The 27,402-nt window shown below is 38.7% G+C and overlaps 1 protein-coding gene across 50 annotated transcripts in view; it reads left to right on the forward strand.

The window, feature by feature from the left end:
* Positions 1-27,402, forward strand: part of MBNL1 (muscleblind like splicing regulator 1) — a 276,932-nt gene that overhangs the window by 242,310 nt on the left and 7,220 nt on the right. For 26 of the 50 annotated variants that reach the window (XM_049099964.1, XM_049099963.1, XM_049099987.1 and 23 more), the window contains 6 exons: positions 2,955-3,155; positions 13,938-14,195; positions 15,417-15,470; positions 16,412-16,565; positions 24,361-24,396; positions 25,084-25,178. In XM_049099964.1, the coding sequence (XP_048955921.1) occupies positions 2,955-3,155; positions 13,938-14,195; positions 15,417-15,470; positions 16,412-16,565; positions 24,361-24,396; positions 25,084-25,178 (798 nt within the window). Of the gene's footprint in view, positions 1-2,954; positions 3,156-13,937; positions 14,196-15,416; positions 15,471-16,411; positions 16,566-24,360; positions 24,397-25,083; positions 25,179-27,000; positions 27,065-27,402 lie in introns of all 50 variants that reach the window. The other 24 variants (XM_049099984.1, XM_049099997.1, XM_035705055.2 and 21 more) reach the window with 9 other exon arrangements.

A 27,402-nucleotide genomic window follows, 5' to 3' on the forward strand; every position in this document is an offset into this window, starting at 1 on the left:
AATTATCTGTAAATCGTTCTACAGGATGTGGTCGGTACCGACTACACCGATGGCATCGTTGTATGTTATCCTGTAGATACTTCGGAGAAAATAGGATGCACTTGCTAATACCATAGCATTAACGTCCTACCTTGCCGTTCTGCTGAACCCTGGGCAGGATGGCTTTCTGGAATGGACTCAGCAGCCCAGCCGTCCAAGCACCTCACTAATCCGATTAGGGCACTGATGGGGCCATGCAGTGACCCACCTCCAGGAAGGTGCTCTTTGCAGAAGGAATGTAGCAAATTTCACAGAAACTCAAAATAAAGGAAGGAATGTTGTACTTTTGGGGGGTGGGCAGGTTTTGGAATCAAGTTTCAAAGTTCAGAGCTGTTATGATCACTCAAATAGCTCTACTTCTCTGGAGAGGGAGCAGTTTGAGAGAATGCTTGCTGAAGAGTTGGATGTTTCAGATTTTCAAAGCTGCTAGATTTTACCTGGGGACAGGGCCCTAAAATTCTTCAGATTTAAATTTGCTCTGCTGCCTTAAGTCAGAAAATCAATTCACGCGACAAGCCTACAGAAGCAATCCAGCAGGAAAACTGTTGCCAGTTAGTAAGATCAATATTTTTTATTTAGTAGGAGTCTTCCTTTATCTGTGATATGCAACTGCTACATTATATGCATCATAGATTCCAAGTTGATTTTATTCAATGAGATTTAACACAGCTGCATTTTATTGGTCACTGGTCTTATTTTCTTAAAATAAATGCTTTTCTTAAAAAAGAGAGAGAGAGAGAGAGAGAGAGAGAGAGAGAGGTCAGCCCTTGTCCTGGCAATGCCTCGGCAGCCAGTCGACAGTGGAGCAGCATAAAATCGGCTGCTATTTAAATAACTCGATGGACAGAGATTGCTCTGGGCCTTAGATTTGGACTGATTATTGATCATACCCGGAGCACCCAGGTAGTCTCCGTGTTGTCAGTGTTTTGGGCAGGGATGAGGGGTGAGGGTCCGAGGTATAGCTTTAGGCCACTTCCTCAGGCAGGAGCCCTCAGCCTGGCAGGACAGCTCACCATGGTTTTCAGACCGACACGTTTGGAGACATAATTATGACTTGAAAATGCCAGTGGAAGGTATGGTGCATTGTGTCTTCTCCCACGTGAATCAAATTATGTGTGAAATGGTCTATTTTGCATGGTCTTCTTATACTTAGTAAGAATGTATGCACTAGCTGCAGTGATTTTGTCTTGAAACAATTTGTGAAGTCAGAAGACGAGTGCATCCCTGAAGACAGGGATTTTCAACCTAAACACTATTGACATTTGGGGCTAGGACCATTCTTTGTTGTAAGGGGCTGTCCTGGGTGTTGCAGGCCACTTAGCAGCATCCCTGGCCTCTCTATGCATTAGATGCAAGAGCACCCCCAAGCTGTGACAGTCAAAAATGTCTCCAGACATTGCCACACGTGCCCTACCTACTTGAGAACAAGAATACTTGAATTCCGTTTTACTCTTCTAAATACAGGACAAGGCAGGGCCATACTAAATAAGAACACATTTTATTTTTTTTAAAGCTATTTCTTTTGAGCTCTTAAGAATTGCGGTTACATCTTAATTGCATAAAACTTTATTCTAAAACTCTCTTGAATACTGTGTCAGCTCAGGGTTCGTCCAACTTCTTATTTCTGTAAGAGAGAAGAATTAGCTACAACACTGATGTTCCCTTCAGTCTAAAAAGGTTTCTGTGATTCTGTTCCTTATCACAGGGTAATAAAGAAAATTGATTGTTAAAAAGTCCTTTAAAGAACAGGATTCATTTTGCCCAGGACTTTGTGGGTTTTGGAGACAAACACTATTATTGCACAAAATCTTAGGCTTCAAGAATTGAATGAAACCCTATTGAATGATGGAAGTTAAAAATATACCACCCATAAGGTGGCAGATTGTTGTGCTACGTTATGCTTTAAAAAAAATGGGAAAAGCAAATTGCCAAAGTAGCTTTCAGGTAAATAATTTAGTTCTACTCAGGAACAAATACATTTCCCGTTACACAAATCTTCGTGTCCCATTTAGTTCTACTCAGGAACAAATACATTTCCCGTTACACAAATCTTCGTGTCCCAGGTAGGAACCATCCTCCTATATCCATGAAAGCATTTCTGGCAGAAATTCGATCTTGTGACTTTTTTTTCGGTGCCACCACGTGTATTTCCTTGCAAAAGCATGTAGCATGTGTTTCGAAGTTTTCTGTTTCAGGCTTCACATTTGGGGTGGTTTCTCCCTAGTAAGGTAAATTTTTTGTTAAGTATTTCACGAGGGTGTGATAAGCTGGTGCGATATTGATAGTTTCTTTAGGAAAACGCACAAGTGAATATGCCAAACGCTTTACCTTATGTGTTCAAAAGAAATTGTGTCATCATCGTCTTTTCACATATCCCCTGAGATTTATTCACAGTTTATATTGACTGCGAAACTCTGTTGCCCACTGGGAGTTCTGCTTTATTTATTCCAGATAATAGGACACTTGCAACCCATTAACAGTTGTAAACAGATCTTTCAAGTTCATCTGACATAGCAATTATAAAATGTGTTTCTCAGATAAGTTTCCAGGATTAAATCAGGACAAAAATGGAGATTAGATGACCACAAGCAATGACTGCATTGAATAAGCGATCTGTTATTCAAAAAGAAATTATAAGCATTATAGACACCGGGTTTCAAAATCCCAGCAGCTAATTGAACGAGTAAATCACCTATTATAGTTTAGAAACACATTGACTTGATGAATACTTATTTAAGAAACATTCTTAGCCTGAGTGAGATTAAATAAACAGAATTAAATGAAAGAAGGGAGGGAGGGACGGAAGGAAGAATGGATGATGGATGGATGGATGGAGGGTAGATATATAATGTGGGATATCAAATACAAGCCAAGACTTGTATATTAAACTTCTGCTTTTTATTTTTTTTTTCCAGCCAATGTTTTCAGTTGCACCAAGCTTAGCCACCAATGCATCAGCAGCCTTTAATCCCTACCTGGGACCTGTGTCCCCAAGCCTGGTTCCAGCAGAGATCTTGCCGACCGCACCAATGTTGGTCACAGGGAATCCCGGGGTCCCTGTACCTGCAGCTGCTGCAGCTGCCGCACAGAAGTTAATGCGGACAGACAGACTTGAGGTAGGAATGATGAGCTGGTTTCTCTATGGACTACATTCTGAGTTTCAAAGTGTGCTGTTGGTTCATTTCTTCCACGGCCATAAAGGCCAAAAAGAAATTTGAAGTAGAGATTTGGGTTGACTATTTGGAGCCTTTTGCTCCAAAAGGAGGAGGTATGGAGGTATGCTGTATTTGACAAATGGAACGTTGATAAAAGCCACAGCAGCCGGATAGTGTAGCAGGGATTAGGGACCCAGACCTTGGGGCCCAGCTGCCCCTTAACTTGGTTTTATCTTTGATTCCTCATCCTCAAAATGGACATAATAATGGCCCTTTCCTCAAAGCGTTAGACCGACAGTCTGGCACACAGCAAATGCTCCCTGGATGTGCGTTGTTCGTGTTGCTTCTTTTGAGAACAAATTCTGTTCCTCCCCTGACACTTGTTCTCACAACAGTTTGCTCAGTTACAGTGCATCAGGCATTTTAAAATTTATTATTGCAAATTTCCTCACAGGCCTCACAATATTTGGGTTGGAATAGCAAGGCAGCTCTGCTGGTGAAGTGTGCTCCGATGAAAGTTTTTCAGTTGGAAACTGCATCGGGCTCTAGAGTCAAGGATGATCAGATGGATGTGCTTTGCTATTGCAGCATGAAAAAGAAGCGAAAGATCTCATTCTGGTATCAAAGTGGTTGCTCCGAATTTCAGCGTGGCTGTGAATTAATGGATTCGGTAAACTGTAGATTGAAGAAAAACACGGCAACGTTACTGTCCGTGGAAGCTCTAAAACCAGGCATTTGTGTCCAACTGAGGAGCAAAATGACTCTTTGTTCTTTCCCCTCGGTTAGGATGAGGCAACAGTTAGGGCTGAGAAGTTTGGGGTGTTGGTAACGACTGAGAAAAAGGCAAAATAAGGCTGTTGTGTGATGAACATAATTGACACTAATGATTTATCAGTTGCGCAGGAATTTACTGAGCAAGCACCGCTTTCTTGTTTATAGGGCTTCACTACATGCATTGCAGAGGATCCCAGAGTTCAGCGCAACTAGAACTGCCACCACCTTTTCTGATGGCAGTAACAGTCGTTGGTGTTTATTGGGTATTGACTTTCTAGCAAACTCGGCCTCAACCCATCTCATGCAGCACATAGTCAGTCTTCAAGACAATCTTCTGAGGAAGACACTGTCATTCACTCCATCTCCCAGGACAATAGATTTAGGGGCAGAGTTGTGGCAAAACTTACTTGAGGTCGTAGGAAGGATGTTCCAGTCTGGTATGAACTTAGGACTCCGTTTTGAAACCCTATATAACTCATTCCCACACAGGTGACAGTTCAGAGAGGAAGCAAGAATTTCTGGCTTCTGGTAAATTCTTTAGGGTTTCTGTTTGTTTGCTTGTTTAGCTTGAGCTCTTACCTTCCTGAACATTTTGGGAAAAGCTGCTAATGAAGAGAGCACCATGCGGAGAACTCAGAAAGGACTTTGAGACCTAGTTGCACGCTCCCCGTGGACCAAGGACTGCTGTGTGCTAGAGATGCACTTCGACTTGTGGGTGGTTTGTCATCGTGCGGTTGCACTTGCTCATTAGCAAGCTAGTGCTGTTTGCAGATAAATTATGAGGAAGTTTAGGAGATTGTAAATATTTAAAAATTGCTGGATGCTTCATATGTGACTCACCTTCCCCCTGCCCCGATCTTTTGGAAGCACACCCTGGGTTCATAATGCATGATTGTTGACTGAAGGGGACCCAACAGGCAACCTGAGATGAACTTTGATGAATTAGTTATTAAACAGGAGACGATATTTAGGAAGCTTACAACTCTCTATTGAAATCTCTTACGAGGCTGAGCTGTGTGGTCAGAACTCTTAGAAACGAAGCTTCCCACAGTTTGAGGTAGTCTGTAATTGGTTATATTTTGTATAATGGTTAATTAAAATTAGAGTACTTTTGTCATTGGTTTGGGGTTTCTGTCTTTTTTCTTTTCTTTCTTTTCTCTTTCTCTCTCTCTCTCTCTCTCTCTCTCTCTCTCTCTCTTCTGCGAGGAGCTCCTCTGTGTATTTTGTCCGTCGTCTTCTGCTGTGCTCACAAGTGGCTACTGCTGTATGACTGTCATTTCCTCTTAACCCGAATTCCTCTTATCTAACTGCTTGCTGGTGGGAGGGCAGCTTCCTATCTCATTCTGGCTAACAGGATCTGCTCTAGTGTCACAGTGAGAATCTGCTAGCATATTGCAGTGGGAAGCTCAGGGGCCCGTCTTTCTGCTCGGCCCTGAGATCTGAGACACTCCTATCTTCAGGTTCTTTCCTCTGGTGCTGATCGCACAGCATACTGGGACTTAAATGGTGTGGCAAGAAGTGCACACGCTTATTTGCCAGTTGGTCACATGTCGAGTTATTTGGGTTTAAATCTCTACTTTGTCCTCATGGGACTCAGAAGTACATGTTTGAATTCTGAGTTCCTTTTAAGGTGAAAAAAGTTTAAATTTGTTTAAATATTGGCCAACTGTTCTTGCCGCCTCTTTCTCTCTTTTTGCTGCACATTGTCAGGCCATAAGGAAATTAAAAATCCCATAGATTATCAGCCTTCTGGTTCTTCTGTTCGGAAGAACTGATGACTTATTTATAGCACCTGATGTGAGGCTACCAAAAATGTTGAACAACAGGAACCCAAGAATTAGTGTTAGTGTTTTTGCTAATTAGGCGAGTAGCCTTGGGTCAAGTTTCTCATCTCTTCTGAGCTTCATTTTCCACATATATGAAATTAGAGGATTGAATGAGATAATCTGTAAGATTGCCTCCAATTAGAACATTCTATGGAACATTTAGGTTGTCTCTTTGCTTTTTATGCCAGCTTATAAGTTATTGGAAATTTTATTTATAACATTTTAAATAAGTATATTTAAATATATTGTATTAATTGTAATATATAAATATACATTTTATTAAATATATAAATGTAAAATACACGCATAAACTTTGTATCAGTATCTCTATTATCCATTCTTCATTTGATACCTTTTGGGAGACTTTGTGGCTGCATACCTTCTATACTGTAAAATTCAGTCTTTATGGTAGTCTTTAAAAAGGAGCAAACCTCTTACATATTGGTCACTGAAATGAGGCTTTTAAAACTCCATTTCGGGACTTTGGCATACCTTTTCATAATTTCCAAGCAGCAGTTTATTTTCAGGGGTTATTTTAAAAAATTGTTAAAATCTATAGATACTGGAAAGGACTAAGGTTTTCAATCATGTCTTTATAACAAAGAGTTGGTGATAGTTACACAATAATTTTTTTATGGTACAAAAGGACCCATGAATGCATTCATTTTCTCATCCAACAATATCCAAAGGAGACCTCGTGAACATCTTTCAAGTGAAAAATAAAGTGAGGAATATCTTTGAAACCATTTGACTGCTGTCTTACCCATAACAAGAAAAGGTCCGCACAGGATAGTGCCAAGCTCATAAATGATACCCAATAACTTGTTCAATGAACGAACAAGTGAGACAGTCAACCAGTTAATTAATTAATCACAAAAAGACACATGCCTTTATTCACAGTTTAGTGCCATCCAACAGAGAGGATAGAACATGATGAATTTTTAACATTTGTTAACATTCTCCTTGGGAACGTGTTTACATTTTGAGCATTCCAACTACAAAATATGGTGTCTCATTCATGCCCTTGGTCCTAGGCAGTGGTTTTCAAGTTTTAATGTGATTAGACTCACTTGGGACGATTGCTAAAAATGCAGGGCCACATCGCCCTAGACTGATGCAGTAGGTTTTCAGTGGGGCTTGGGAGCTTTTCCACAAATCGGCCCGGTGATTCGAAATGCAAATAGTCTATCAAATATTTACTCCACAGGATGCCAGCACCTGCTATTTAAGTCTGGACTTTTCATCATTTACCTTATATATATAGTTATTTGTGACTCAGAATTAAAAACCCAGTCTCCTCTGATACAACTTTAACATTCAACATTTTGTTAGAACACAGTGCACATTATGAAATATTTCAAGTAAACTGATGGTTATTAAGGTCATTTTATACCGCATAATGGCATTAATCAAACTAAAAACTAACCAGTGACTGTGCATTTCAGATGCTGTTGAAGATATTAGATTGCAGTTTGGTTAACTGCATCATTTTTATATCATCAGTCTATTTGAGAAAAACATAGGATGTATTTCAGGAAAGGTAGGCACACCACATGGCTTCTGATATTTTTCAGTTGGAGTTGTTTTATTTTTTTATTTTTATTTTTTTGGTTTTTAAAATTATTCTTGTGCTGAAAGTTTTATTCTACTGATGTAATCATGACATGAGTACCTAATTTAGGCCATTGGTTGCTGAGTGCTTCCAGCACTTACTGACACAGAAGAGTCTAGTGACTTTTCGTACAGGCATTAGACAATATGATTCCAACTGACTACATACAAAAAGAGTATTTAAACCTAAATGAGGGTTCAAGTAGTAGTGGAAGGCATGCCTTGCTTGGGATTTTTAGAGAAGTTTAATGGATTTGTCATGATCTATTGCATATAAAAGACATTTGATTCAAAATAAGATTAGAAAAGCAGATGCTTGTAATGAAAGGGATTTATTGATAGGATTATTTTAATTTTGTATTTTTGTAGAGGGTGTTTAGCTACCGCTTGAATGATATTTTAATTTCTTTAGAAAATTACTAAGAAATATGAGTTTTGCACACACAGGTCTGTGTCGTTTATTTTTTTAATCTGTCATGAGGCTTTAGACTGGCTTCTTATAAGTAGTCATATCCCCTTTAAAACCTCTTGTCTGTCAGTGACTATTCTCTGTGATTAGTCTGAGTTTTGTTTGGGAGAGGAAAGAGTTGTAAGTTGTCTAAAATACAATAATTACTAAGCTTAGCCACCCATTTTTGCTGTTCTCCCACTACTTTCTGCATTCAACTTAAAGCCAAAATTTCTCTAACTTCATTTATCTAGAAAAAGTAATAAAAATAACTGTAGATTTCAGCATTTTGGCCTATTGGTGAGTTAGTTTCAGAGTTGGGTGTGTTTTCCTAGCCTGTTGGTTTACACAGTGATTCATAGGAATGAATAAGTGAAGACCTGGATGTAGATTTAATGAAAAGTGTTCTGGGTTTTTTGTTTTGTTTTTTGTTTTGTTTTGTTTTTGTTTTTCAGTTGACCATTCCTATATATTCAGATATCGTTTTTTTTTTTTTTAATTACATGAGGTGAAGTGATAAATTCTAAGCTATGTTATCTATAGAAATATGCTTGTGTTCTCTGGCCTAATGGTAATGAGCAGTTCTGCCTTTTAGATTTCAAAGACAGCTCCCTTTTGATCTTCCCAGAAATCCTCTGAGGTAGCTGACACGGGTGTCTGAAGTTCAGGTGGACTAAATTCGTACAAGTATTAGGTAACAGATTAAAACTAGATATGACATCATCAGACATATATCTTGGGAATTTTTTTTTTAATTTTTATTTATTTATGATAGTCACACACACACACACAGAGAGAGGCAGAGAGACATAGGCAGAGGGAGAAGCAGGCTCCATGCACCGGGAGCCTGATGTGGGATTCGATCCTGGGTCTCCAAGATCGCGCCCCAGGCCAAAGGCAGGCAGTAAACCGCTGCGCCACCCAGGGATCCCTATCTTGGGAATTTAATTATATAATCAACTAAGATCATTACTAATAATCACCAGAATTTTAAAATGTGGAGATTATAATCAATTTTGAGTTGAAAATACAGATTATTTCTGGGCATTAGCTTGTATACGCATGACTGCTACTGCTGTGGATACCTTGATAATATCATTGATTTTCCAGTATTCCTTTTTTGAAATTTCATATAGCTCAAGCTTAATGGAAAATAGAGTCTTTGGTGCTTATTGTTGAACAACAGGTGCATATCTGGATTTATATACATATATGTCTATATGTATATATAAAAAGCTCCTTAAATATTTATTGAATATATAATATCATATATATATAATAAGCTCCTTAATATTTGTCATGAGGTTTAAAATGACTTCCCAAAATATTCAAATAGTCCCTGTTCTTATTATAATAAGTTGTCTGTTCCTGCTTTTGGAAATTATTCTCCAAAAATTACTGAGTTAGATATGGGGAGCACAAAACATATTACTTCAAAGAGATCTCTCCTTAGCAAACATGCAAATGACTGTCCAGATTTGAATAAGTTCATACATTGACCTGATGTCTTGAGAATCCCATGCCTTAACTTGCAGAACATTGCTGAATTTAATACTTATAAAACCTATTACTTTGTGACCATTTTGAAATATGCTTGTCACATTCATTAAAAAAAAAAAACCCACCCTAGTTGTCAAATAGAAGAACTGTTTATTTTAACCAGATTTTTATTGTGTGTTTTCAGCTATCTATGCGTTATTTTACTCAATATTCATGGTTCCATAGCTAGTAAGTGTAGGAACTAGAAAGAACCCACAATTTCTGATTCTGAACTCTGTTATCATTCCAATATACCACTACCATTGAATTAACAAAGAAAGGTTTACATAGAATAATTCACATTTCTTTGGGAAGTTTTTCTAAGTACTTTTTTCATCTAGTTTTTTAAAGTTTATAATTATTGCATAGATGATCCTGGAAATGGAATTTGGCATTTATAAATGTTTTCAATGAGTATCTTCTTTGAAATGATTTTTTTTTAAAATATAAAAGCAGCCCCTTATCTACTTTGTATGAAAACTCTAAAACTTACCTGATGTACAAAACAAATCCTGCCTTAATGTTTATAGAGTGAAAGACTCAACAGACATTTTCTTGACTGAAACACATTATGTGTCTAGCTAAATAGATGGAATTATTTTAATCTATTTGAAAACCACTTACTGAACTATAAAAAGTACTTATATTTGTTGACCCACTAATGCCATTTCTGCAGACTTAACCTTAGAAAATGATTTTTAAATGTCTATAGTCGTGAATATATTCTTTGCAATATGAGAATATTGAAAATAATCTAGATGGTCTCTGAATGGATGGAATTTGATGCAGCCATCACAAAATGATCACTCTGGACCCTGTTTAGTAAAACAAAAATATGGTTGCACACATCATTGAACAAAACAGGTCACCAAGTAGTAGCTCTACCATAATTACAACTATTTGAAAAATGTGTGCCTGCAGAAGAGTGGCTGAGAAGAGAAAAAAGAACCACAATGTTGTTAGGATTTTAAACCTTTTGTGTTTTAAATTCTCTTATCCTGATTTGAATTATGAGATTAAATTTGTTGAAGTTTTGTCACCCACTTATATCATTTGCTAATATAATACTACATCTAAGAGATTTCTTTCGAGGCTCAGCATAGTCCACAAAGTTTTCCTGAGTTCATCAAAGAAACCAGGCCAAACCAAAGTCAGTCGTCAAGGAATAGATCCTATTTTATCGGTGGTCATCATTAGACAAAGATGTGTCTTAAAAGTGTGGGGAAATTTGTTCTGTACAGGTAGGTACCAATGATCCAGATGCACATCTGGCGCATGGCATACTTCTCTAGCCCCTCTGGCATTTAGCTCCCAATGGTACAGGTTTTCATAGGAGATTTCCTTTTTTTTTTTTTTTTTTTTTTTCCAAAAGCAGAAATAATGGGAGAATGGCTATTTCAGTATACTTACTCTGTTCCATATGTCGTGTTGGGAGAACTTAAAGCTAGGAATAAATAAGACAGTAAAAAAATGTGTCTCATGCCAAAGCAATTGACTAAATCCTTTGAACCTTCAAAAAGGCTGGTTTTAGGACAGATTCTAAGTGGATTCCTAGTTACCAATTCCCCTTAAATGTATTTAGAATTCTCCTAAACTGCATCTTGCAAGAGAGGAAAGAGTAGAAAATGATAATATAAATCAATCTTTAACCTATTATGAACCACACACTCACATGTATGAAGCAGAGAGGATGACAAGATAAATTAGAATGACCAGGTGTGTGCAATCTGAACCTCAGTTTATATCCCTGAAAATATAAAGAATGTTGGGACAGAGAAAAAGTCAAAAAGCCCGGCACTCGGGTTGTATTTTAGGAGAATGACGCTCAAATGTCTGGCACCAGACACTTGCAGAATTGTTTTTGGAAAATAACAAATCTTAGGTTTTAATAGTTATTAAAGAGCTCACACACAGGCTGCCTTCAGATCTTTCTTGTCAGTGTGGCAAAGAGTAAGATAAATGGAAAGATAGGGTATCAGTTTATCTGTTGCCAGTTTCTTTGTGAGCATGTTCAAGAAAGCAAGAAGTACCAGAGAACCAGCCCCAGGAGTCTGCGTTCACATATAGTTTCCTATTACGTGAGACTGCACTGACACAGCTTGGCTTAAACAGAAAAACAGCCGTTTTGTTCGTACGATAAGAATAAATTTAGCATAAATGTAATATACATACGTGAGAAGTTTTTGTGTTCATTTAAGTGTGTCTCTCTTCCTGGTTGTTTTGTTGAGCCTAATCCAGTGAAGTGCTGGTTAGGGACTGGGGATTTGTGGTGTAGAAAGCTCCGCACCTGCTTCCAGCGCTCAACCAGAGTAGAGGACAGTAGTTCAGGGGTAACAGCTTGTGCTTCTCAATTTTTTTTTTTAAAGATTTTATTTATCCATGCATGAGAGACACAGAGAAAGAGGCAGAGACACAGGCAGAGGGAGAAGCAGGCTCCCTGCGAGATTCGATCCCAGGACCCTAGGATCACGCCCTGAGCCAAAGGCGGATGCTCAACCCCTGAGCCCCACCGGGTGCCCTGCTTTTCAAATTATAAACTCCTGGTGACCCTTGTTTTCTTCGATTTGAGAAGACAGATGCAACGAGGGAAAAACAAAACTTATAGGGTCTTCAGGCAACTTCCTAAGTCCTCTTTGTATTCTTAGTATCTCTCAGGGTGTCTGTCCCATGATATTTATTTAGCAATTTTTTTAAAAATTAAAATGAACGAGGTGGTGAATGAAGTTGGTTCATTGCTGTGCATATACAAAGCTTCAGCCAGCTTGGGGTTTAAAAAAATAGCACAAGGTGTCATTTATGATGACATAAATGTCAAGAGGGACTTTAAGAGGGAGCGTGATGCAAATGATAGCGGTCTTCTTAAAAGGAAGCACTTCGCTCAGTAATGGGATATGGATATAAGGGGGGGAAAGTACCTAGACTCGATTGTGATCATCTCATGTACACAAATCCGAGAAAACCTGTGCTTTTAAAATCATAACCGGGTTGCCTTTCCTCTTTCCTGCTGCTCCAAAAGAAAACCCTCGGGGTCTGTATTTTCTCAGTTAGTGCAAGGTAAAGACTGTCTCCTTGGAGCGCAGTGGGAGCTTGAAGCTACTAAGGGGACGTTCTGGGTTGTAGACGGCCCTCTTGTGGCAAAAAGGTCAAACTAGCTCCAGCGCAGACCGTGCCGGCAACCTCCTGAAGTGAGCAACCATCCTGGCAAACTTTAATAATAAAGAGTCAGAATTGAGCAGACCCATGAGCAGCGATCCATTTCACCCTTTCCCGGGGGGGGGGGGCCCCCATCCAGCATTAACCGATCGCAAACAAATAGTAACGAAAACCCATCTTTTCCCATCTGCTCTGTGTAACCACCGGGGGGAATCGCTAATGATCAGAAGGTCAGAAGGGTAGTTCTTTTTCCTTTTTTTTTTTTTTTTTTTTGGTTAAAAAGCTATCAGAGGGACGCCTGCGTGGCTCAGCAGTTGAGCATCTGCCTTCGGCCCAGGGCATGACCCCGGGATCCCAGGATCGAGTCCCACGTCGGGCTACCTACAGGGAGCCTGCTTCTCCCTCTGCCTGGGTCTCTGCCTCTCTCTCTGTCTCTCATAAATAAATAAATAAAATCTTAAAAAAGAAAAGCTATCAGACTTAACTTTTTTTTTTTATGCTTTTACTTGTAAGTCGTTTCAGATGAGCACAGAAGTTGCAAGAACAGAACCATGAGTTCCTGCCTCCCCTTCCCCCAGTTGTCCTAAACAAGACCCCCTCTCACCACCACGTGGTCACTTGCAAAATAGAATTAGGATGGTTTTCTGCTGTGGGCCAGGCCGCAGACCTCAGGTTTCTCCAGTTGCTCTACCAACATCCTGCCTCCGACCCCGGGGTCGCTGGATCGGTGGTGCTGTCTCATTGTCCCTTGGCTCTCGTGACCTTGACACTTGGGGAGGGTACTGATGAGTTATTTCGCAAAAACATTCCCCCCCTTCAGCTTGTCTGATGTTCTCTGGTGAGTGACTTCTGCTCATGCAGCGTCAGCAATGATGCAACGAAGCGGTGTGCGGGCCCTTCTTTCCGCAGCGCGTCCCACCGGTGGGCACGCGATGCCATCCTGTCGTCTTCCTGGCACGACTCATTTTGATCACTTGGTTCAAGTGGTGCCCGCCAGGTGTCCTCACTGTGAAGTCACTGCTCTCCCCTTGGTCACTTATATCAACAGAATTCAAATTAGATGTCTTACCATAGTAGCCAAAATGCAGTTGCCTTCTCATGGAAATCCCACCGACATGGGGTTGTAACTTGTGTGCGACACGAGGAACTCCTCAAGTTATATGATGCTTTTTTTTGTTTGTTTTTGTGTGTTTTTTTTTTTTTTGGTTTTGTTCTGTTCTGTTTTTGTTTTTGTTCTGTTTTTTTTTGTTGTTGTTGTTTTTGCAAATGACCTTTTTCCCGCCCTTTCACGTGTGGCCCTTCTACCACCGGTTTTGGACTTTGAGTTAAAATCTGCAGGAAGATTCTCTTTGCCCGTGTTGACTGAGCCCCGTGCGCTTCATGACCTCACAGGTGTGTCGAGAGTACCAGCGAGGCAATTGCAACAGAGGAGAAAACGATTGTCGGTTTGCTCACCCTGCTGACAGCACAATGATTGACACCAATGACAACACCGTCACCGTGTGTATGGATTACATCAAAGGGAGATGCTCACGGGAAAAGTGCAAATACTTTCATCCTCCCGCACATCTGCAAGCCAAGATCAAGGCTGCCCAATACCAGGTCAACCAGGCTGCGGCAGCCCAGGCTGCAGCCACCGCAGCTGCCATGGTGAGTAGCGGCATCAGGCCTGTCTTTGTTAGCAGTCAGTAAAGCCAAGTGACCCACTCGATCTGACTACAAGCTATTCATTTATTAACCTTTTAAATTTATTTTATTTTTGTTTTTAGTTTTTGTTTTTGTTTTTGCTGAAGATATGTTTGTTCAGGTATCCCAGATAATACATCCTGAAGTTACCGTACACAGATGTGAGGGTAACTCCTCCAGTGGTTCAGATTGCTCCTACCCTTGGCCTAACTCTTAATACTCTGTCTTATTCTGGATGTAGGGTTTCTGAAACTTCTGCTTTGTAAAGAACCACCTGTCTCCTTTTCAACTTAACGATATCGCCATTTCTCGGTCCTCTTATTTTTCTGTGTGCCATCTAATCAGCCATCGTTCCCCTTCGGTGTGTTCTTTTGCACATCAGGGCTCTTCTCTACGTATATCTTGCTCTTAACAGTAACATAACCTGGAACTATTTAGGAGAATTGCTTAAGCAATATTGTGGTGAGGATCAGCCACCAGATTTTCAACCGTGTGCTCTCTAGACCGTCCTACATACTATTGTGGCATAAGCATAACTGTCAAACTAGAGAAGCTTGACTATGCCATCAAATAGAAAGGAGAGAGACAGACAGCAGTACCCAAGGAGTTAGACATTGGATCATTCAGAGCAGATACCTATATTCTTAAGGTAAATTTTAATGTGATCTAATAGCTGATTTTAATGAGTCCATTCTTTGTTCTTTGCTTAGCTGTTTTAATGTTGTCCTTTTTTTTTTTTACATAAATATATATGACTTAATCATGAAAATATTCATTTAAAAAAAAAGACACTGTGTGGTATTCACAGCACAGCCAAATAATCACGAGAGAGGTCTTTTCTGTGTTTGTTTACGGATACTTGAGCAAAAATACAGAAGGCAGACTCTCTCCTCCTCTCTTCCTCTCACTCTTTTTTTTTTTTTTCTGTTAGAGTATCTTGTTTGTAATTAACTACAAAGAGGAGTTATCCTCCCAATAACAACTCAGTAGTGCCTTTATTGTGCATGCTTAGTCTTGTTATTCGTTGTATATGGCATTCCGATGATTTGTTTTTTTATTTGTTTTTTCTCACCTACCCAAAAATGCACTGCTGCCCCCATGATGCACCTCTGCTTGCTGTTTATGTTAATGCGCTTGAACCCCACTGGCCCATTGCCATCATGTGCTCGCTGCCTGCTAATTAAGACTCAGTCGGCTGTCAAATCACTGAAGCGACCCCTCGAGGCAACCTTTGACCTGGTACTATGACCTTTCACCTTTTAGCTTGGCATGTAGCTTTATTGTAGATACAAGTTTTTTTTTTTTAATCAATTTAAAAAATATATATATATATATATTCCTTTTTCTGTTGTAAAAATTGTAAAGTACAATGAAAAACTGAGTGTGGTTTCCTGACAAAAATTAGTGGAAAACACTATACTGTATGTACCTGGACGGATATCATACAATGAAAGATTCCAAAAGCCCAGCAGCCCACATTCAGTTTAACTACATTGTAGAATGTTCTAGTGAAATACTTTAAGGACATTAAAAAAAAAATGTATTTTTTGACTGTATATTTATGTACCTGTTTGGTTAGCATGGCTTTAGTGATAGACTTATTTATTTTTTAATATTTATAGTTCAGTGTTTAAGAAAAAAAAAAACTTGCATGCTCTGGGACATGTGCATGTCTAGGTAGGTCTGGGGGGAGGAGCAGAGTGGGATTAGTTTTTATTTTACCTGTTTCGGTCACTCTGTACAATTAACTATTAACATTGCTTATACTCGTCAATCCTCATGGAGCTCGCAGTGCAGCTTTTCTTCTTTCCCCAAATCAGTGGCTTCTCACAGAAAGCCTGAAGCATTATGGGACTTAAAACACTTTAACACATTATAACATGTGCTCTCGTCCTAGTGGGGTTTATTTTTTTGTTTTTGTTTTTTGTTTTTTTGTTTTGTTTTGTTTTGTTTGGTTTTGAACAAAAATAATGCTTCCTTTAAAAGCTTTGGTCTTGCCTTTTTTTTTTTTTTCTTTAAGTTTTGTTGATTGGATTCCCCCCACCCCCATCCCCCGGGTAGTTCAGTGCTCTGCTGCTTGCTTGCTCATGCTTCCTAACAATTTTAGCCTTCAACTGATTTTTCTTTTTTCTTTTTCTCTTTTTACTGGTATTTGTTTTTTATACTCATTCACTAAACAGGGAATTCCTCAAGCTGTACTTCCCCCATTACCAAAGAGGCCTGCTCTTGAAAAAACCAACGGTGCCACCGCAGTCTTTAACACTGGTATTTTCCAATACCAACAGGCTCTAGCCAACATGCAGTTGCAACAACATACAGCGTTTCTCCCACCAGGTAAGGGGTCTGAGCTTGTTAATGAACGAATCTGATGAGCGGCAGGGAGTTGTGCTGGTTAAGCAGATAAGCCATGCCCCCCACCCCCAGTTTGCTGTCAGCCATAGATAAGGTGACAGGTAAGGTGGGCAGTGGTGGAAACTTACCTCAGGTAGCACAGGCGGTTTTCCCTAAGAACTGAGAATTTTAACTTAATGAGGAGTGGAATGAATATCAGTGTGATGTTTTATATATTTATTTTTGTTTGTGTAATTTGGAACTGAAATATAGTTTTCTCTCTCTTTTTTTTTCCTCCTTCCTCAACACTGTTATATGTCTGTCAAGCTATTTTATGACACTTTCTTGCTGTAAGACCCCTTTGCCTTCATGATTCCATAGAGTAAATTGGAATTCTATGAAATGACATTTCCAGGTTCGATTTTTATTTTTCAGCCTTTTTGTTTTCAAGGTGAAGAAAAAAAAAAAAAAAAACTTGAAAACTTGACTCTGTGTTCCAGAGCTCTTAAAAAGTGCTCTTACTGGTGCCAACCAGCACATTGCTTAAAAATCATGATTTGCTCCTGACCTAATATTCAAATAGTCCTAAGGCCCCAGGGGGTTTTACACCGATCATTGAGTTATACATTTGTGGTTTCAGTTGATTTCAGCTTAGTCACAGAAACATCCTCTAGAGCTATCCACAAGGGTATAAAATTGAGACACATTAGTCACTTAACTACTTGAAAATTTATTATTTTTACTCTTCATACAGAAGAAGAAGCACATATTAAATTTCTGGTAATCTGGAATTCAACCAACTGCAGACTCTAATCCCATTTTCTTCTTTACCTCTTAACCTTTCTAAAATGATTACCATGGGTCCAGAGATTTATTTAATAGGATGATTTTATCTTACTCATTGAATGAATAAATTAATGAGGAAGTGTGTAGGTCAGAAGGTCCAGCATCATTAGTATATTATCCTATATAGACAGTCCTTAGATGCATTGGGTTCATAATGCCGTGAGGGGATGTGATTATTTATTTTTGAATAATGAACAAAAGAATATATTGCATTCACCTTAGCTTTTATTGCTGCTAAGCACACCTTTTTATTTTTTTATTTTTTATTTATTTATTTATTTATTTATTTTTTTTTAAGCACACCTTTTTACACTTAGTTTTTACACTTCTAAGTACAACTTTTTATACAGCTCATCTCTGAAGTCTGGCCATCCATATGTAGAATATGGTTCAACATTCAATGAACCAGAGTATCTGGAGTATTCCATGAGTTAAAACAGCGTATGCCTTGGGCACTATGGGTAAAATATTTGTACTCATGAAATAGTATCTATCAAGATGCTGTTTGTCCATTTGAGACTACAGATTACATCTGTAGGGTATTTATTACATTCAGAGGAGAAAATCCCTCTTATATTTTATATATATTCCTCTTATTATTTTAGAGATTAACACTTTTTTCTCGACATATATAGATTTTTTGGAGATTTCCACAATTTGATCTTTTTGCTTTTTTCTTTTTTGCTTTTACATAAATTACTGTGCCCCTAGACTTATGCTGTCTTCAATAAAGTAATCAATTTCTCTATAGTCTGATGGCTAAACAAAGTTTAAAGAGATTGTAGGTAGTAGCTCCTGTAATGTCTTTCAAGTAACCAAAAATTATTTTAGTCGGTTTATTCTCATCGAATAAAACATTGCCATTCAAGGTGAATTTCTTTATTTAAAATCTAAACATTAAAAAGATCTAACTTCTTCTATGTGTTTTTAAGGAAATCTAACATTTTTGGCTTATTAAACGGGTTTTACATTAATTTCTCCAACATTCTAATAACTGAGGACTTTTCTAAATGAACTTAACCATTAATTAGATGTTATTTATGACAGTAGTCTCTTCCCTAGCAAGGCTTTTAGTCTGTGGATAAGACAGAGCAAAAGATGCTAGGTAAGGAATCTCAGGGAAAAACAAACACGTTCATAATTCAAAATCATCCTTATCTCTCTGTTCTAGAAACTAAGCATCGTTAATTTAAATAAAACGTGTCACCACATATTGAAATGTCCTGAAACTGTTAAGGTATACCTGCGTTTGTAGATGAATTTTGCATCAGAGTGATAGGAAATTACGGCAACAGTAATATAAAATTACATTTGTTTGTAACCCAGTTTTAAAGGGCTTAACCTTTATTAGTCATGTCATCAGAAGTAGGTAATACCTTCATCATTCTTTTAAAATATTGTCATTATAGTCATATGTGCTTGTGTACAAAAAAAAAAAAATGGCTCTGTGACATTAAGAGGTTAAAATGGATGGCCCATCTTTACTTGTGCCAACCCACTTTGTCGGGTAGCCAGAAAGGAAAGAAATATTTGTAATGCAGAGAATGTAAACTAAAAATGCCTTAGAAGTCAGGCAGGAAACAAACAAATGGAATGAGAAATAAATCAAGCACTGTGGGGTGCGGGAGGCCCTGGGGAGCACAGCCCCAATCTAAAGGGGACGGTGAATGTTTTGACTCAGCCTTTAATGGCCTCAGAGGAATATCTGCCTGGCAGGTTGTACCTGTTGCACACTGCACGCCCTTTGTGGCTCCATTTACATAATAGGGTAATTGTGTCCCTGCCTCCCGCACTTGGTCATGCAAACCTGTATAGTTGAATGTAGTGGCCCCGATGTTCATCCGGTATTGCCAGATCTTGTTGTTGTTGTTGTTGTTGTTGTTGTTGTTGTTTTTCAGTTATTTACCTCATTTGGATGTTCATCTGTGAAATTTCTCAATTTTTAAAATTTTTCCAACTAATTCAATCTCTTAAATGCTCTGAGAACAAGAGGACATCCATCCCGCCACAAATTCCTGTAATCTTACATATATCTAGGAGAAGAGGAAGTTTATTTTCCAAAGACTATGTTATTCTGCAGGCATACAGATGAATTACATGATCAGAGCATCCCAGCTGCCCACAATATAATAATTTTTGCAACTTAGAGTTTTAGAGCTCTGTAATCTCTTACTTTGTTTATAGCTTCAGGGATGTGTAGGTCTTTTTCATTGAAGTTACCGTGAAGCATAATTGCCTAAACCAATAGAGGAGGTGACTAGGTAGCTGGCAAAAGATCAGAGTTCAGTGGCAAGCCAGGTAGCCAGGTTAAAAAAAAAATTACTATGTATCATAACTTTTAATAACAAAATTGAATTTAGGTGGTGTCTACCTATCTATCATCCATCCGTGCATGTCCTCCTCCATCCATTTATCCATCTGTCCTTCCAACCATCTATCTCATCTTCCCTCTTATCCTCCTTTCCTCCTCCCTTCTCTCTCATCCTCCTTACCTCCCTTCCTCTTTTTCTTCCTCTATCCTTCCCCATTTTCCATCCATCCGTCTACCCATCCACCCACTCATTGATCCATCCATCCACCTATCCATCCATCCATCCATCCATCCATCCATCCATCCATCCATCCATCCATCGAGTCAATAAATATTGATTGTATGCCACATGGTATGCCAGTACTGACACTAGGGATTACAAACCCATGACCCAGGAGCTAAACCTAACATCCAAGAATATTTGTCTAAGAACGTTTCAATAAAAGCAAAATGTAAATCCTTTGGAAGGTCTGCATACTCTCCAGTGCCAAGTCGCACAACTCCCTATTGCTTCGGCCCGGTTGTTTCACACATTTTGTTCAGAAGAGCTACCTCTGTTGAGTGTTTGCTCTGTGCCCTACTACACTGGATACTCTATATACGTTAGCTCCTTTTTTTTATTCCCTCACAACAACCCCAAAAGGTTGACATTATTATTCCCATTTTACCAGTGAGTAATTTGGAGCCTAGAGTGGTCCAGTGATTGACTCCAAGTTGCATGGCTTGCAAGGTTTCGATAGAACTTGAAATCGGGTCAGGTAGGTTTGAGTCAGTGTCTCAATATCTGTGAGCTCTTTACATGAAATCCTAAAAAATGATTTGGCCTAACAGAGGAAGTACGCCTTATTGATAACCTGACTCTATGACTGCTGTTTTATACCCTCCATCACATTTAAAAACAAACAAAAATACCAGATGAGGCTCACATTCAAGCTTTTTTTTCCTTTTTTTTTTTTTTTTTTCAGTTTTAGGTGTATACTACTTTTTTAAAATCTTCACCCTTTAAGACTAAATTGATTATCCCTACAGATTATGCAAATCTAAGATCTACTTATGCTGTAGGTATGAATTTCACCCCCAAAATTAGAGTAGGTAAGAAGTATCACTGTTAGGTAACATCAGTTTATTTTCTTGAATTTAAATCATGTCCACCTCTAAACTCTAAGCTCACTGTATTGGATAGAAATATCAGACATTACAAGGATTCTGGGACCCTCTCCTCACATCTCTTCCCTCCCATTCCCACCTTCAAAGAGAGGTCTTGTGCAGTCCAGCAGGGTAGCCAGGCTGTGCATCCTCCACCCATTAGCCAGCACTGGTCCCTGCCTGTGTGATCATTGCCCCTGCTTCCAGGGTCTCAGCAGGGCAGGCATTCCAGAGCTCCCGGGGCTGCCTCGGGTACAGTCATGCTTGCCTGAGCTCCATAGCCCTGTAAGCAGCCCATTTCTTTGACAACCTGGGCCTACAGGCTGGTTGTGGAAGAACAGGCTGTGTGCCCAACTACTCATGGACCCTGCAGACTCCCCGCCTCTGCATCTTGAGGGCTTCCCCCCCCCCCACCTTTCTCCTTTACTGGTTTTGCTTAATTGCTGTCCTCAGAAGCACACCTCTCTTCTCTCCTCCTAGCATTATTGCCCTCAGTGTGGGTTTAGGATTAGGAAAAAAAAAAATCTAAAAAATAAGGGTCCCTTATTGAAGCAACTTCAGCTTTGGCTTATGTTGCAACTTACCAGACATGAAGAAACAGAGGGAGGGCCTTAGAAATTTTCTTTGGGGATGATGTGGAGGTGAGCGGGGAGGTGCAGAAGGATGAAAACAGGGGAAAACAGGAACAAAAAAATTCCCAGCTTGTCACTTTTATTATAATCAATGAAATTCATGCAGACGGTTTACTTGAAACTCAGCATAGCGATCATAAATCAGGCTGGGGAGTTTAAATCCAGCTCCCCCACAAGTTATGATCTCTCTGTACCTTGATTTTTTCCCCACATATAAAATGGGGTTCCTAATGGTAATTATTTCATAAGGTTGTGTTTACGTGAGTCTTAAACGTAATTCCATAAAACAGTCTCTTAAAGCACTTTCATAGGCAGGTCTGAGAGTTTAGAATAAAGCCTGGAAGGTAGTAGCACTAGGTTTTATTTGTTGTTCTTTGAATTCAGTAGCGCAGCGTAATAGAATTCAAAACACTGAATAGAAACAGCAAGGAACTGTATGAAGCTCTTGCTGTGTTGTGAACTTTTAGCTCTAAATGACACAAGTTTAGGCCTCAAGGATACACATTTTGGAAGACCTTACATCAGCTTTATACTTCTAATCTTAAATAGGCTTGAATTATCACATCCAAATTCAGACCTCCAACCAAATCTCCGTTAGACTCCCTTTTTCTCTCTTCTACCTCTTTCCCTTCTCCTTGAGGTATTTTTAACTGTGCAGGCGTCGTGTTTTTTAAATTACCTTCCCACTTGTTCCTCCTGCATCTTCCAACAGTATTGCAGTCCTCAGAAAACACATCAGTCTGCCATGCAAATATCAGGGGAAATTTGAAATTGGCAAATACGTTCACTTAAAATCTGCCTCGTGTTGAAAATTAAGAGAAAAAATTTCAATTGGCTATTCGTGCATCACTATTAGTAAATCAACCCATTTGATGTAAAGATGGATATTATGGTCATTTCAAAGTGATTTTTGGTTTTGGTAAGTGGGTCCTACAGCATTATGTCTTCATTTTTGTGCGTTATTGCACCTGGCTAGTATTTTCATTGCTGCCTTATGTTTATTTGCTGCCAATCCCTCTCAAAACTGTGTGCACTGGTTATAATGGTAACGAGGAAGATAACTCAAACTAAAACTCAAACCATAGCAGCTTCAGACAGAGAGGAGAGTTAACTCACTTTCAGCATGTGCAGGCTACATTATGCATGGGATGAAATATAATAGGCAAATTGCAGCATCATAATAAATAGTAAATTTAAAACATATAACCTGGACAGTATTTAAACTGGCCTTAAATCCTTGAATACCACAGTATTGTTCTTCATTCATCTTTCCATCCTCTCTCTCCCAGTCCTCTTGCCCCACCTTGAGAGGATAATGATTTCACAGGATCTAGACCCAGGATTAAATTTCGCTTGCTCTACTGTCTCAAATTAACGTCTTTGTTGTTACTGGTCTGTTTCTGTTGTTGTCTTTTACAAGTCTTTGACTCAATAGTAGTAGCAAATGATAGAGATCTTCAAGTGTCTTAAAAAAAAAAAAAAAAGAATGCCTGTCAGGATGATATTACTCCACCTGAGAGGATGCCTCCCTAGCCCCTTCCCCGAGTTTAATCACTGATCATTGTGCCCAGGGTCTAATTGTGATAACAGACTAATTGCAGCTGTTACAGGGATGCCAGTTTGGTAATCCGTGTTTCTCAATGGCAGCTTTGTTTTGTAGGGCCATCTCTGACAAGGCTCAATTGGCAGATATTTTTCTAACAAATGTTCATCCCAGATGCTGCTAGTGTTTAAATAGGATGTGCCAAGATCTAGATAGAAATATAAAATCATTTGATATTTTAAAACCTAGAAATCTAAAATAATCTCATAGAAAGAACAGTAGTTCTTTATGTGGGAAGCGCCCTGTACTTGGTTAAAAAAAAAAAAAAAATCTATTTCGCAATGTTTATATGTAAAAGAGAACAGGGACTGTATACATAATATTTTAACATCGTGGTTGGAACAATCGAGACATCACAGTTAACCCCCCATATGCAATGTATATATCTTCATTTTGTCCCATTCAGGGTTTTTAATTGAAGTCCAGTCAATGATTTCTTGCACATGACATTTTCTAGAATATTTGCTATTCCAAGAAGTCCTGAAGGTCTAAACCCGCAGTGAAAAAACCAGTCTGTCTCCTCAGATACCTATTAAGCAAACCAATTTGAGACCTACACGTATATCCCCTCTAAATGTTCTTCCTACATTTAAATTCCAAACAAAAGCGATGTAGAAGTTTCACTTTCTCTTTATGCATAATTTATTGTTTGGTATCCCTCCAAATAAAATTCCTGTATGGATGGATGATCACAACCCCTTCCGTGTCTGTGTGGTTGCTGCTACAGTGAACAGGGAGATAAAACCAAGGGAATGACAATGAGTGTTTTGGTTTTATTACATTGTTAAGCCAGTTTTGTGCATTGGATTACCTAGCATTTTAATAATAAATAATTTCTCTGATTATTGAACATGTGCTCAATATAAAGAAAATGTTCATATAGTCTTATGTTGAAGTCAGAAATAGCAAAGCCGCCAGATGGCTAGGAACCAGATTAAAACAAAACAAATTAACAATATTATTTTTAAAAGAATTAAGCAAACTTTTCCCCCAAATACTTTTATTTATAGGCAGCAATTAGGAGAAACAAAGTGTACCAGCACACAGTTAAACTGGCTTTTATTCTTCACTTGAGACTAGTTCTAATTGATCACTGTGCTATTGTATGATTTGATTGTGCTGACAGTTACATGCCACTGTTCCCATAATAACAATTTTTCTTCTTTGTTCAAATGAATTTCCTAATTACACGTGTGATGGGATGTTTTAATTCTTTTCCCTTTTCAAATCCACCTTCCTGTTGCAATGCATGATGGGCAGGCTCAATATTGTGCATGACACCCGCTACAAGTGTTGGTAGGTGCCAGCTTTGTTTCTTGATTATCTTAAACCTATGGTGCACCTCACAGCCCCTCAAAATCCACTGCTAAGTTTAACTTATATCTATTGGGCAAGTCCATTTCCCTTTTACTAACACCTGTCAATTAAATGCCATTTTCTATTTAATTGACATGGACTCACATAAATGTTTTCTTTACACACAAGTTTCCTTTAGTCACCTTTGGTGGATTTTGATTGGACTATGAGTTCTGGTGTGTAAAAAAAGAAAAATCTGTATCATAAAAGTAATATATTTGTGTATTTTTATAATAATAAATAAGAAAAATACGTTCAAACAGATAACTGTATAAATGAAGTAAATAGCCTGTATTTTGACGTAGATTTTGAATGTCTGACTATGAACACTATATGAAATTCTTGTTTTTGACGTAGCAAATTAAGCCTGTTGTGTCAATTTTCTTGATTTGATGGTAACAAGCTTTTTTTCCCCTTTTTTTTCTCTTTCATCCCCTTTCCCCTTCTCTCCTTGGAATGTTGTCCTGCTTTGCGCTGTGATTGCATGTCACTCGCTGGTGATGATGTCCCGTCACATGGCTTATTGCTGTGATAAATACCATGCCCAATTATCTCCTCCATGTTGCCATGGTTTCCATATTGCTACACTCTTCTGTATGTTTGCTTATATGATTTTCCCTCCGAAAGTTCCCATGGTGCACGGTGCTACGCCAGCCACTGTGTCCGCAGCAACAACATCTGCCACAAGTGTTCCCTTCGCTGCAACAGCCACAGCCAACCAGGTTTGCTAATTTACAGCTTTGTTTCTTAAAAACCAACTCTAATAGGGCTCGATCCAACAGCCCTTACGCACGTGGATTTCCCATTGAGGTCAGTGGGAGTCGTGTGTACGTGAGGGCTGTAGTGGGTGCTTTAATAGCATGGGGTTTCAAAGATACCTCTTGTTGGCCTACACATTCTCTCTATGATGAGCAGCAGAATGCTTTTATGCCATTTATAAGTGCTCCAAAGTTGTCGCGGCTCCATTTCTAAAGCTACTAAAATGATATTTACACAAGCAATTCTCATTTGGTCTCAATCGTGCAGGTATTTTGACCAACCAAAAATGCAGGTAATTGTAGGTTTTTATTAGAACCATCTGCTATATACAATTTCTTAGTTCTCGCCTAAATTCTTAACATAAAAAGCAAAATGTTTAAACATGTCATATATGCCACAAATGACCAGTCTTGTAAATAGAGTTCGTTATAAATTCATTACAGTTTCATTTGATAAGCAGATTGTATATTCAGAATAAATTAGGTTGGTGTCCAGGTTTGATGCTCAATGCTTTCAACAAAACACATACACATGCAAAACAAACAAAACAAAACAAAACAAAAACCTATGCGCTCTTATTGCTATAATTAGCCAGCATAGGTTTTGGAGAGCTATAAAGGAAAAGAGGTAATATGGTAAATTGAGTCATTCGGTGTTCCATACAAGTTTGTAGAGTAACAGTTTCACAGATTACTCATAAGGAAATGGGGCCGGTTTCAGAAATTTGAATTTTATGATGTACAGGAATGACTGCTCAAAAGAAAATTATTATTAAAATATTTAAAAGTTAAAAACCGACATTGATTCAACTGCTCTCTGATCCTATTTTGAGTTGTGCTTTAGAAAATAACAGTTGACTCAAAGTCAAACTTACGTGAAGTCGGCTTTGACTTCAACGTATAGGCACGTTCGTTACGAAAGCAAAGTTCAGTAAGGTTTAGAGCCAAGTCAAATTTCAGATAACCACAGACTAAGGCTCACTGTAGCCAAATGAGGCCAAAGAACCAGTATCAGATGGGAATCAACACGTGGCCCCTTGGGAAGAGAAGGCCAGTTAAGTGCCATCTGAATCTGTGGTTAACTGCTGCGAGAGGTAGCCACCCTGGTTTCTGCGGTACACCATGTACTGTTGAAGAACTGTAAGCTATTAGTGCAGCCATTAAAAACTTTCAAAAGCAGCATGCCAAAATGGGCGTATTTTAAAGTTTCAGACAAGCTTTAAACATTTCTTGGCAAAGAATCATTAGTTTTTCTGAAGCTTGTCAAAATAGCCCTGGATTTATGCTAACACATCAGACTCATTTACAAGAATACTAGATTGTGCATATGTGGCATGTTAGTAAGTAATCTATGGCAGAAATTTCTTAATGGATTCAATGCAGTCCATTTGTGGTGCAAATCAATGATGCTGAGCTCTGTGCGTGTACCATGTATGACTACAGAATTGCTGGTGTAAGCAGAACTATAGCAAAGCAAATTTCAACATGCCCTGGGCCACCTGGGTTGTAGGGGACACTTTACTTTTTGCATTGTGCTGTGACCATTTCATGCATAATCTTGGGTCTTCATACTGTTTTACAACCAAAAGAAAGAAAAGGGAAATGGATATATATATACACACATATATTATATCTACATATACATACATATGTATATGCCTACAGTATATTAGCAATGCTGGAAATAGCTGATGCCACAAAATGCAGCCTGCATGCATGCAGAAGTTTATAGCTGGCCCTTCATCTGCATCGATTGGTGTTGAAGGTCCTTGGTATGTTTCGACAGCCCCATCCTTGATGCTTCTACACTGTTGGGTGCAACATCCTGTCCTGCAGCAGCAGGAAAAATGGTATGAGAAGCTTCATTATGCTTGGAGCACATTTTCGTGCCATTTGCCAATGCTGTAAAACTGTGTAAAGATGTCAGCTGAGAAATGGAAATAAAATAGAGACATATTAATTTACACTCCAGACTGCAGAATTGTAATATGTTGGATTAGTCTAGGACATCTAAATTGAAACAACAGCAACAAAATGCCTTCATGTATGTGATTTCCCTCTTCGCCCATCAACCTTGCCGAGATGGGATCAGTGCCATTTTATAGATGAAGAAACTGTTAACCATAGAGTAATTAAGTGCTTGGCTCAAAGTAACACGGCCAAGAAGTGGATCCACTCGTGTTAGAAC

Source organism: Canis lupus, chromosome 23, assembly GCF_003254725.2.
Source record: "Canis lupus dingo isolate Sandy chromosome 23, ASM325472v2, whole genome shotgun sequence".
NCBI lineage: Eukaryota > Metazoa > Chordata > Mammalia > Carnivora > Canidae > Canis > Canis lupus.